We start from the raw sequence: 12,777 nt of genomic DNA on the forward strand, positions 1-12,777 counted from the left end.
TTGTGTTTAGCGTCACCATGTGAACAGCATAAAATACAGGGTGTTGCAACGGAAGCCCGGACATCTGCTATGAATTCTGTGTGTAAATAGTGGATGTGCTTACACGGGGTAGCGGGGGGATGGTTGGTGCTGGGGTTTCAGGCTCCTGCTGCGGTGGGGACTGGAAATTGATCACGGGCCCTGGTACCCAAGGCCGGAGGGAGAAGGAGCCGGCCTTCGTCCCACAGCGGCCGAGCGTGCCGGGAACGTCAGACCACCTGCTTCCGGGCCCCTGGCACCACAGAGGCGTAGAGAGAGCGCAGGACTCCGTGAGGGGTCCCCAGGGTCAGGCCAAGAAGGGGCCGTGGAGACCCAGGGTCACGGAAAGGGTACTCTGTGCCTGGTTAAGCCAGCTGGGAAACCAGGACCAAGGAAGAAAGTCATGGGGGATTCCGTCTGCTTGGGAAGCCGTAGTACCTTTTAATAAAGAGCAGATCTCATTTCCTGCCTCTAAAGTCTTGCCCCAAATCTCCCGGCGACAGGCCAGGCCCGTCCGAGTCCGTGAATGTTCTTCTGGAACAGACCTGGCTCGGTGCTGGCCCGCCCGGCTGCTGTCGTGCTGCTCCTGGCCCGAGCCTTCGTATGCATCGCCCTGGCCAAGCCTCGCGGCCTCACAGGTACAGTGATCACCCCCGTCCCAGACCAGACGTCGCAGTCCGAGAGGGTCAGGCCTGAGCGGTGGGAGGGCCGACCGGCCCGTGGCCCTTCTGACGCGTGGTCCTGAGAAATGCGTTTGCACAGATAACTTTGTAGCAACCTAAGTGGAATTTGGGGTGGAAGCATAAAAAGTGATTTTACCCAGAGAGCCAACAGGGTTAGCTTTCCCTTAGTCCAGTCTCCTGTTCCCCCCACCAGTGCGTTCACGCATCGGCGGATCTCGTACAACCCGGGGCTTACAGGGAGGTGGCGTGTGGGTGTTTTCACTTAACGCGGCGTCTGACACGTTCTCTGCTGTTACCGCAACCATTTTCCCGTGATGTGTGTGGATGTGACTGCGCTGACGGGATAGTCTGGTTACCTCTGACTCGGGAGGCATTTTGTTTATTTTTTATTGCAAGTAAGGCTGCAGCAAAGCAAATACCGTGACCGAGACCTTTTTTTCCTTCCTCTGGGTGTTCCTCGGGATGAATTCCTGTAAGGGTGATCCCCGGGGAGGGGGCTTAGATGTTTTTATGTCCTTAATACCCCTTACCACAGTGTTTTCTGGAAGGGTTGTCCCGGTGTCCGCGGCCACCGGGTGACGGTCTGTTTTTCGTGGCGATGCCTGTGGGTTCTGGAGCTGGGAGGTGGCCAGGCCAGGGGCTCCCGCTCTCAGCCTGTCCTCTTCCCTCTTACGTTGCACTTTCTTCCTGTGATTCCTTCTTCTCACTGCCCGGAACCTCAGGCCACAAGCCAACGGATCGTCCCTGAGTTGAGTGACCTGGGGCAGGTCGAGTGCCTTTCCCAGAGCTACAGTCGTCTCGCCTGGGGGGCAGGCAGCTGAGACCCCTGACTCGCAGGGGGCTGTGGGATCAGAGGGTCTTGGACACATAGTTAGGCTGCCTGGCGGGAAGGAGCAAGCACATAGAACCAGCGTATGCTCCTCCCGCATGCTTCACCCCAGGACCTTTGCACTGGCTACTCCCTCGGCTGGTGGTGCCTCCCTTCTGGCCCTCCCTCACCCCCTCGGGTCTTTGCCCAGTCGTTACTTTCTCAGGGGGACTGCCTTGACCATTTTATGTGAAATGACAGCCCTCCCCCCAAACCCTTTACCCTGCTCTGTTTTTCCAAACCATAGCATTGATGTTTCAAGGCACTAACTTTGCCTTTTCTGTTGTATTTAGTGTTTATCGTCTGTTTCCCCCACTGTAACATAGGACACGAGGGTGGGTTTCTGCGTGTCCCAGATGGAGCTCCACGGCGCTCTGCCATAGCTCCGGGCCAGCTCTGTCCTAGGCTCGGTGCAGTGCACTGTCCCTCTTCACTGCTGTCCTGGGACCTTCCCCACTTCTGTGCTCCACCTGGCCCTGCCCCCACCAGCATCACCATGGCAGGCTGGCTTCTGTCTGTCCTGCCCCCTAGCGTCTCTCCACCTGGGGGAGCAGAGGGCCCCCCCCTCCCCCCGGGAGGCCCTGTCTCCTGGTGGGGGGTCCAGTTGGCCGGGGTCCCCCAGGCCCTGAGCAGGCCACCGGGAGAGTGGGTGCTGCCTTCTCTTAGCTGCGGAAGTCCCCCTCTCTGTGGGTTCCCAGGGGACTGGAGAGTGAGGTGGGTGCCTCTGGGGACTTAGGGGTTGAGTGTGCCATGCTTTCTAAACAGTCTAGAAGCAGGAGTGGCTCCTCCTGGAAAGGGCCTGCCCGCTGGGGCCGCGCCTGCCCGGGCTGCACCCACGTTTGCCTGCCGCCCACCCACCCCTGGCTTCCCAGGGTGGCTCCCCTCCCCAAGAGTCTCACTTTGGGAGAAGCACAAAAAATTGAAAAACACCCCCCCCCCCCATCTGTGGCCTTTGAAGGATACACCTGAACTGCCCAGAGTGTAAACCATGGTGAAAATGTGGTCTTTCCAGTTTGGGGAGAAAGAACAGACAGCTAGGATTTTTTGTGCCTGGGGCAGCTTCCAAGAGCTCCCTTCCTCCCTCTCCCCTCCCTGCTCAGCACCCCATCCCACTCAGAGACCTCTGTTGGGTGTTCTGGGTTCCTGGCTAACACTTGGGCTAGCGACTTGCCCCCTCCCCACCCCGCACCCCGCACCCCGCACGTCCTGGCTGGAGAGCAGCCCATTGGAGACAGCTTGTCTGCGGGGCTGTCCACCTCCCCTGCAGCCCCTCACCTGTCCTCTCCGACTTCCCCTTGATTACCTGTGGCAACAGGGAGCTCACTCCCTCCTGAGACAGATCCTGATGTATAGCAAGAGAAGTCAGCTGCTTCTCCCTGCATGCCTCAGCAAGGTCCTCCCTGGCGGGGGACGTCATGGGGCTTGGTGACAGTACTGTGTGTGTTGTGTGCCTCTGTGTGTCTGTGGGGAGAGGACCAGCTTATCAGGGAACATCGTGACCCTCAGAAGGTTAAGAACCATAGTGTGGGATCTCGACTGCGCGTGCTTGGGCAGGTCACGCCTTTGCTGGACAAGTGGGGACGAGCCAGGGGACCTGGCCGCCGGGGACTTCAGGAGCCTGGGCACCTTAAACCTCGCGGGCGGAACGGGTTTGCTGGTAATCCTTGCTCTGGGTGGCCGGGAGCGTCACGATGGTGACGAATGGGAATGTGCTGCAGGCACGCCCATCACCCTGGGCGTGCCGTGGGGTGTCTTTGTTTGCTGTGGCTTTGCCCGCTGCTGCCCCTGTGTCCTCCACATCCCACATGTGGCCCTGTTCCCAGGGAAGGCCCCCCGGCCTCTGGTGGTCATGGGTTCTTCCTCCTCTGGAGGTTCTGGACCCTCCATGGCCCTAGCCATCATCCTCCCCCTTCTCCCACTGGCTGGCACCTGACCATTGCACGGCACCCAGCTGCTGGCCAGGCCTGTGGCCGTGGGCGTCCCTCCTCCACTCTCCAGAGCCTTAGCTGGGCGTGGGGCCCTACACCCTTCTGGACAGCACCCCCCCCCTTTCCTCCACACCTCTTACGGGGCGGAGGTAACTCACCTTCTTGAAGGTGGGTGCTGGAGGCTGGGTGGGGCGGGGGAAACGTTTTACACAGCAGCTGCTGGGCACTGCTCTTACCCAGGCTGGCGGGCCCTCCTGGAGTGCAGGGTCCGCTGGGACCCTCGGCACGTTGGGAAAGATTCCTGTAAGAAGCTGGGAGAACAGGGAAGGTTCCATTTTTTAATTCCTAGAAACTTCCTGTTGAAGTAACCATACACGGAGAAGTAATACAACACGGGTTCCAGAGTGCGGGGGCTGCTCAACCTGGCCGCGCAGGTGTTTCTCGAAGTCTCATCTTCCCCTTCCGTAAGATGGGCGCGATGTCACCCCCAGCCCAGGCCCACGCACGGGGTCCCCGGGGTCCAGAGGAGCCCGCACAGCTCTGTGTGCGAATCGCAAAGAGCTGTCAGCCCGTGAGGACCAATGCTCTGTACTCTCTGTTTATACCTGCCTGGGGCAGAGATTTGGGGACAGATGTCCTTTGTGGCCATCCCTTCCTTGCGAGAGGTCAGGATGCCCAGCTCGATGCGGCTCATCACCCCCCGTTTGATCTTTGCAGCCTTCCTTCCTGCCTCAGAGCTGTAGACTGACGGGGCAGGGGCGGTGGGGAGCCCCACGGGGGGTCCTGACCTTGAGCCCTCCGGTGTCCCCGCGCGGCCTGCGGAGGCCGTGGCCTGGGTTTGAGCGGGGCGCTCGCTCTGGCAGCCTGGCCTCAGTCCCAGCGGCACAGGGAGCTGGCGGAGGGGTTTGAGCTGAGGGGTGGCATTCCGGACTGGGACACCGAGGCCACCGTCCTAGGAAGGGGCCTGAGCGCGGACAGCGGGTCCGGGAATCGCACGGGAATCCTCAGGCTCTCCCGGCCAGGACTGGTGCCCTCACATCCCCTTCCCTTGCCGTCACGGTGACTTCTCTGCGGCCCCTAGAGGCCCAGTGCGGCCGCGGCATCCCCGTGTGAGGCGACGGGCGTGGCAGCGAGAGTCACCGTGGCCTGGGGGAGCTGGCTGGCCGCCCTCTGTGATTTCAGTAACAGCGGTACCGTTACTGGGGGAGCTTCGCGATGGCCCGGCCTGGGCCTGCCCGGGCACCTTCCTGCCAGTGCTTCGGGGAGCAGAGGGAAGGAGCAGGGGGCCTGGGGCGCGGCCAGGCACGCGGTCGGTGCCCACAGCCCCCCCGTCCCGGGCCGTGCGGCTCCTGGCTTGGGCAGCGGTCCTCACGGTTTGCCTCCACCCCCCACAGCCTCACCGCTCCTGCTGTTTGCCAACCGCCGGGACGTGCGGCTGGTGGATGCCGGCGGGGTCAAGCTGGAGTCCACCGTCGTGGTCAGCGGCCTGGAGGACGCGGCCGCCGTGGATTTCCAGTTCTCCAAGGGAGCCGTGTACTGGACGGACGTGAGCGAGGAGGCCATCAAGCAGATCTACCTGAACCAGACGGGGGCGGCCGTGCAGAACGTGGTCATCTCTGGCCTGGTGTCGCCTGACGGCCTGGCCTGCGACTGGGTCGGCAAGAAGCTGTACTGGACGGATTCCGAGACCAATCGCATCGAGGTAGCCAACCTCAACGGGACGTCCCGGAAGGTCCTCTTCTGGCAGGACCTCGACCAGCCGCGGGCCATCGCCTTGGACCCCGCTCACGGGTAAACCCAGCTGCCTTCCTCCTTGGCGGGGCTCAGGGGGTCGCGGTTTCCCTCTTGAGTTCCCTTGAGCCCGAGCAGCTCTTGCAGAGGAAACCCGGCCCTCTTAAAAGGAGTTCGCCTTTCAGAGCTTGTCGAGAATTGTTTCCCCTCGATGTTCCGGGGTTGGGTTTCCGTTTTTAAACCTGCCACGTCTGAGGCTCTGGGAGCGCTCGGCCGTGGATCTGAGTCACTGGGTGTCTCTGTCGGGAGCGTGGTGGCACCCCAGCAGGTAGAATCTGGGCCGTGTACGCCTTTCCGGCAGCGTCGGCGAAGATGGGTGTCAAAGGTGAAGGCCCTGCTTCCCTGGCCTCTCCCGGACGCCGTCTGCTCTCCTCTGCTCCCTGGGCTGGCCGGGCTCACCGTGCCCCGCGAAGGCTCAGGGCCCGGCGGTGAGATCCGGGTGGGGTTGTGTGACTGGCAGCGAAGCCGGGAACGTCCTGGGATTTGGAGGCTGTGCTGGAGGGGGCGTGGGGAGGCGGCTGAGTGTCGCCGGCCGGCCCGGCCAGGCTCATGCTAGACTGTCCTGAGCGGGAGCTGCTTGCTCCGTCGGCCCTCCCCCCCCCCCCGCGCCCCCTCCTCCCCCACGCCCTTCCCCGGGCGGCGGGTGCCTGCCTGGAGGCAGCGGCCGAACCACCGTCGGTTCGCTGTCGGAGACGGACGGCTCCCTGACATCTGGAGCAGGAAGACGGTACGACCCCCTGGGTTCTGGTCACCTAATGCCACCAACTTGCTCTTGTCCCCGCCCGTGCCCTCTCTGCCCTGCGGGTGACCCTGGCCGCGCTGTGGCTGGTGTGCGGGCGGCTCGGGGAACAGGCTGGGCGAAGGGGTGCTGTGGTGGCCAAGTAAACCGCATGTCCGGGGTGCTCGGCGTGTTGACTTAGAACCCACCGGTTCCCATGTCAACCGTGTGCGCGTGCACCAGGGGCGGGATGGGCTGGGATTCACGGCCCCGAAGGTCGTGATAATCAGACTCACTGGAGTCAGGCCAGACCAGCCTGGGGCCGCCCCCCACCGGAGGAGCACCCCAGCCTCAGCGTCCTGGGGGGCCGAGCCTGACAGTGGCGTCCCTGAGGCCCCTTCTGCCGCCCCCACCGCAAGCAGGCTGAGCTGTCCGGGGCCACGCTGACCTCCCAGGATGCTCCCCATTCAGACCTCTCCTCTCCTGCGGTGTGGCTCCGCGACTCCCGGAGTCGCCGGCCACCTTTTAGGAGGTGGCAGCTGGCATGGCTGAGTCTCCCTGGCCGGGAGGGGACATGGTCAGTGATGGGAGAGGCTGAGGGTTGCCGCTTTGAGGCCCTTTTGCGCTGAGGGGAGAAGGCCATAGATAGATAGTATGTCTGAGAAGAATATGAGCCCCAGAAGAGAATAACGCAGGGCCCAAAGACAAAGAGGGTGAGGCAAGTGGCTTCCTGTAGGTCAGGAGCCTAGGAGTGTCTGTTAGCAACATTTGAGCAGAGAGATGAGAGAGAGAGAGCCATGTGGCCACACAGGGGACGGATATTGTGGGTAGAGTGGCCAGTGCAAAGGCCCTGGGGTAGGAGGAGGCCCCGGCCTGTTGGAGGGGCTGTAGTGGGGTGGTGGGGGGAGAGGGGAGGACATCGAGTGGGTGAGGGGCAGGCCCTATTTCGAGTGGAGGAGTCGCTGGGTCTGGCCCGTGCATTAAGGGGTCTCTCCGGCGGTTGGAGCCAGAGTGGACTTCAGGGTGGGGGCAGGGGGCTCATTGGCGGCCGTCACTGTCACCTGGTCGTAGCGGGTGGCGGCTTGGATCAGAAAGCTGGCGAGCTGTGGGTGAGAAGCGACCAGAGTTGGGATCTGTTTGGAAGGCAGAACCATGTGGGGTTTGCTGTTACTTTGCACGTAGGTTAGAGAGAAAGACGAGAGGCAAGGGTTGTGTGCAGCTGCTCTTTGTCTCAGTGTCCCCAGCTGTGCAGGGTTGCGACCATGTCACATGTCATGCAGGAAACACCACGAACAGTTAGTGGCTTCGGTACGTGTTGTTGTTACGCTAAAAATGCCCCTCCCCCCCCCAAACGTAGCCTCCGTGTCGGGGCACAGAAGTCTCTCTTCTTCCTCGTGACCTGTCACCACCTTGGTTGAGAGGTGCTTGTGCTCAGTTAGGAGGTACTTGGTGCCTAGTTGGGAGGTGCTTAGTGAAGAGGTGCTTGGTGCCTGGTTGGGAGGCGCTTGATTGGAGGTGCTGGGTGCTTGGTGGGGAGGTGCTCTCTTGGGAGGTGCTTGGTGCTTGATCGGGAGATGCTTGGTGGGGAGGTGCTCAGTTGGGAGGTGCTTGTGCCTGGTTGGGGGGGTGCTCGGTGGGGAGCAGTCTTCAGTCTGGCCTTGCCTGTACCATCCCCGGGAGCCGGTCAGTCTCTGGCTCTGGCTTTTTCCCATTAAAGGATTAAAATCCCGTCTGAGGTTGCCTCTGAATTCTCTCCCACACCCTGCTCTTGGGGCGACGTTGACCTTGGGTTTGACGCCCTGGGAAGGGCTTCTGGGGCCCTGGCCTTCTCCCCCACGCTTCTTTCCCCTGTGGCTAAGGTTTGAGATGCCCGTTCTGTCCCCTGAGGCGCCCTGCCGCCCAGGACGAGAGGACTCCGGGCCGGCAGCTTGATGCCCACAGTGACATAAGTCACAAGTTGGGGCTGAGTCCTGGGGACGGGACTGCCGTCCTGAGAGCTGGGACAACAGGTCTTGTGCCGCGTCCCTGCACAAGGTTGCAGGATCCGCTTTCCCCTTCCCCGTCAGAGCCTCTGTCGTTTCCTCGTGCCCTCCGGTGGCATGGTCTCCCACTGGGCTTCTTCCTCGGATGAGGGGGTACCCACCCGGACCTCCTCATCAGGAAGGAAGGTTCTCAGTCCGTCTCTGTGCACGTGACCAAGAGCCCCGCTGCCAGGAGCGCCCGTGGTCCTGACGCTGAGCCTAGCAATGCTTCGGCAGCACCGGTGGCAAAGTGCGAGCATCCAGGCGGGGCAGACGGAGGACCCCGGCGTCCCCAGGGCCAAGGTCAGGCTCTGGGGAGGACCTTCTGGCTCGGAGCACCTGGCGTGGGGGCCGCACCAGCCCCGGCCTGCTCGGCCCGCGAGGGGCTGCAGCGGCTCCTGGGTCTCAAGTTAAAGCCGGGTCTAAAACCCAACCCCTTCTTTAACACGCAAAATGGCCCTGCCCTAAAGTAACGCGCAACCACGACCCACGACCGCCCCACGACCGCGGCCAGCCTCTGCGCAAAGACCAGGCGCTCTGCTTTCCTTCGGAAGTTGATTTTCCCCCGTGGAATTTGGCCGGGCCTGTGGCTGTGTTCAGGGATCCTGCCAAAGCACATCCACGCCAACTGGTCTCTGCTGACAGAGGGGCTCGCAGATTCCCCATTTAAGGAAAGCAGCGGGCCTCTGCGATGAGACCCGGGGGAAGGAATTTGAATTATGCTCCTCGAGGAGGTCCTAAGGAGCCTTTCTCGCTGGCTGCCGTGGAGCATTCGGGAAGGGCATGAGTGGATTGCCCCGAGATTTATTCTCCCGATACCTTCTCGGCGGGTGGCGCAAAGGCTGGGCCCTCTCCAGGCTGCTGGGGGCGGGAAAACACCGGGAAGGAAGGCGTCTACACCAGGCTGGCGGGAGCCTTTGCCGAGCTGGCCGACAGCACCTGCAGGCCTTGGGCTGCCAGGAAAAGTTCACCACCGCCCCGGGCCTGCTGGCACAGGGGTGAGTCATATGATGGCCAGGCCCTGGCCTCACGCAGAGAGCTATGCGGCGCTCCCAAGCCACTGGCATGTGACGTGGGGCTCCTTTTGGAGCCTCGGTTTTCCCATCTGTCCAGTGGGAGTAGTAATTCCTGCTTGCCCTGCGTCAGCCGCGTCTCCAGGTGCAGAGGAGACTCTGCAAGGGAGGCTTTGGGGAGAGGTGTTCCGTGTGAAGGGTGCTCTCTTTTCCTCTCCGTCCCCACCGGGGCTGGAGGGCAGCAGAGCTCGGTGACAGCGGCCGGGTGTGGTTGGCCCCTGCAAGCTCGTCGTCAGGGACCCCGGCCCAGCTCCTCCAGCAGGAGGGCGTGGCACCAGCTCGGATACGACACCCCCCTGGCAAGACCGCTCGGCCTCACAGATGGGGGTGGCCCCCCCCCCCAGGCACCCGCACCTGCTGTGGCCGCAGAGCTGCCCCTGGCACACAGGCAGCAGCGGGCACGCTCAGGGTTCGCTGAAAGGGGACCAGATCCGGCCTGTGAAGGAGCGGAGCCAAGGGCAGTGGGGGACTTGCCTGGTCAAGGAGAAGCAGCTGGAAGGCAAGAGAGAGTCTGTGGGCCTGCGACGGGGCGCGGCCTCTCCCCACCTGGATCTGCGCTCCCCGCAGGCCCTCTCACAGACGGCACGGGCGGGGGGACCCAGGAGCTCCCTGCCTCCCCGGGTCGGGCTTTCAGGCTCACCGCCATCGGCCCCGCGTGGGCAAGCTGCTGGCCTTTAAAGCAGTCGCAGAGACCGAGGGTTATGGGATTTGCTGAGAGGCCAGGATGCACCTGCCCGCACCCACCCCAGCGGGAGGGCAGCGGGGAGGCCGCACCACCTGGAGAGAGAGCGTCATGGGCCACCGCCGGGAGCGGGAGAGTGAAAGTGGACCCTGCCCTCCTGGCTGCAGAGACGCGCCAGGCAGGCCAAATAAAACAGGTGTCCCATCCTCGGGTCCCGTGGCTCATCCGCATCTGACCGGAACGCGGAGGTCATGTGTCCTTTGGGCTGGTGTGGTCCGCTGTCGCTAAGAGCTGTGCACGCTGGGTGGTCGCCCTGCCTGGACAACTGGACGCATTCCCTGGGTACTGGGGCGGGGGGGTGTGAACCTGTCACCCCAGTGTCCCCGCATAAGAAGCTTTAATTGGGGTCGTTTCTCGTGGATGTGACGTGCCGCCCCTTACTGTAAACCGGGGGGCGGGCAGAAGCAGCCCAGGTCACCCCCCGCCCTCCCTGCCAGGGAGAACTGCTGTTGTAATGTCCGTGCACACCCCCATGTGGGTTTTTTTTTAATAGACTTTGTTGTTTTTTTTTTTAAGCGATTTTAAGTTCACAGAAAAATTAAGGGGAAGGTACAGAGATTGTCTATGTGCTCGTGTACAGTCTGTGGTTTTGACAAGATTTTTTTTCATTTTTTTAATGGTTATTTATTTTTGAGCAGAGCGAGAGAGAGAGAGAGACAGAGCATAAGTGGGGGAGGGGCAGAGAGAGGGAGACACAGAATCCGAAGCAGGCTCCAGGCTTCGAGCTGCCAGCACAGAGCCTGATGCGGGGCTCGAACTCATGAACCGTAAGATCATGACCTGAGCCGAAGTCGGATGCTCAATTGACTGAGCCCCCCCAGGCACCCCAAGATTTGAGATCGTCTTATGGTGGGAATCCCACGGTGTGTAGGCTTTTCAGGTTGGCTGTTTTCACTTATTAATACACTTTGACATTTCCTCCATGACTTTTCATGGCTTCATGGCTAACTTTTTAAAACTGTTAAATAATATTCCATCTTACGTGTTTTAATTGGCTTTAGAAGTTCATTTACAGGGGCCCTTGGGTGGCTCAGTCGGTTGGGTGTCTGACTTCCAGGCTTGTTGCTGTCGGCACAGAGCTGGCTTCAGATCCTCTGTCCCCTTCTCTCTCTGCCCCTCCCCTGCTTGCGCTCTCTCAAAAATAAATAAAACATTAAAAAAAAAAAGTTCATTTACAGCATTTTTGTAGTGGCAAAAAATCAGGAACAACTCAAACATCTGATGTGGAGTCTTGTAAATAATTTACAGTACTCTATCATCAAGAGAATAAGGGGGGGAGGGGACGCCTGGGTGGCTCACTCAGTTAAGCGTCTGACTTCAGCTCAGGTCATGATCTCACAATTCATGAGTTCGAGCCCCGCATCGGGCTCTGCGCTGACAGCTTGGAGCCTGGAGCCTGCTTCAAATTCTGTGTCTCTCTCTCTCTCTCTCTCTCTCTCTCTCTCTCTCTCTCTCTCTCTCTCTCTCTCTCTCTCTCTCTCTCTCTCTCTCTCCTCTCTCTCCTCTCTCTCCTCTCTCTCTCTCCTCTCTCTGTTCCTCCCCTGCTCATACTCTGTCTCTCTCTCTCTCTCTCAGAAATAAAAATGAAAAAAAAAAAGACAAGAAGGAAGAATTCTGTTAAAGGAGAGGATACCCAGAATATATTGCTGTCTAAGAACGAGTTGGGAACCCAGTATGTTCTGATTACCCAACTCTGTTTAAAGATTAACCTATTACTAACTTTCTAGAAAACAAGTTGGAAGCAATAATATCCCAGGCCCTAAGCACTGGTTATGTCGAATGGGTGAGATTTTAGGACAAATTTGGCCTCTGTTTATGCGTCTGCGGCCGCGTCGACAGGAAACAGAGACCGAAAAGGCAGGTCTGTGCTAGCCTTCTCTGCTCGTGCTTGCCTCCTCCTCAGGTACATGTACTGGACAGACTGGGGAGAGACACCTCGAATCGAGCGGGCAGGCATGGATGGGAGCACGCGGAAGATCATCGTGGACTCGGACATTTACTGGCCCAACGGGCTGACCATCGACCTCGAGGAGCAGAAGCTCTACTGGGCCGACGCCAAGCTCAGCTTCATCCACCGTGCCAACCTGGACGGCTCCTTCCGGTGAGTGCCCGCCCGGTGGTGGGTCCCCACCTTCCCCGCGGCCCCCCAGCCACCGCCAGGGCCTCGGCCGGTCCGGGCCGGGCGCTGGCCGGTGACCCTTCTTAACTCAGACCCGTGGTCTCGTCTCTGAAACCCTGGGGCCCGAGGCGTTCGAGACTGTTGAGAACCTCACGCAGTAACAGAGCACACAGCACACCCGTGGGGGGTCCGGGGTTGGGGGGCACCTGCCATCTCCCACGTGACTATGTTCACAACACGACACAGGATGCTCCTTCTCAGTGGGGTTGAAAGGCTATAACCAAGCCCACAGCCACACGCGGGTCTTGCCACGAAATGGGTAGCAAAACTCTTGCCGTGGTCAGAGTTTTTTGGATTTCAGAATCGCAGAGAAGGGATCGTGGCCCTGACCGCCTCAGGGTCCGACAGGGTTGTAAAGAGTTCGCCGTGCCCCCTTCCTCCCCGCCCCAAGTATGCATCCTGGGGTTTTTGTGTCCACCGCATTCCCTGGCCTCACCAGAGGGCCTTACGCATAACCGTTTCTCTGTAACATGGGTTAAATGAGTGAAATATCAAGGATGTTTTGTGTGTCAGGTAATTGCTTTGAGAGCTTTCGGCCCCCTACCTCATTACGCTTCAGATGTAGGAACGGTGAAGGGCACTTTATTTACCGCCCAGACTGCCTGCCAGCTCTGTGCCGAGTCTTGGGGATCCTCCTGGGAGGAGAGCCCTGTTCCTGCACAGTGGGGCTCCCGAACCAGGAGGGGAGTACGTGGGTGCCGGTGCCGTGGGCTGCAGTCACGTGGCTTAGGGAAGACTGTGCACACACAGGCAGGT

The 12,777-nt window shown here is 60.6% G+C and overlaps 1 protein-coding gene across 1 annotated transcript in view; it reads left to right on the plus strand.

Moving 5' to 3' along the window:
• The window catches only part of LRP5 (LDL receptor related protein 5), a 102,200-nt gene that overhangs the window by 24,267 nt on the left and 65,156 nt on the right, over window positions 1-12,777 (plus strand). Inside the window, exons 2-3 of the mRNA XM_042957788.1 lie at window positions 4,892-5,288; window positions 11,746-11,943. Coding sequence (XP_042813722.1) covers window positions 4,892-5,288; window positions 11,746-11,943 — 595 coding nt within the window. The remainder of the gene's footprint in view (window positions 1-4,891; window positions 5,289-11,745; window positions 11,944-12,777) is intronic.

The sequence above is a fragment of the Panthera tigris genome, chromosome D1 (genome assembly GCF_018350195.1).
Source record: "Panthera tigris isolate Pti1 chromosome D1, P.tigris_Pti1_mat1.1, whole genome shotgun sequence".
Lineage (NCBI taxonomy): Eukaryota > Metazoa > Chordata > Mammalia > Carnivora > Felidae > Panthera > Panthera tigris.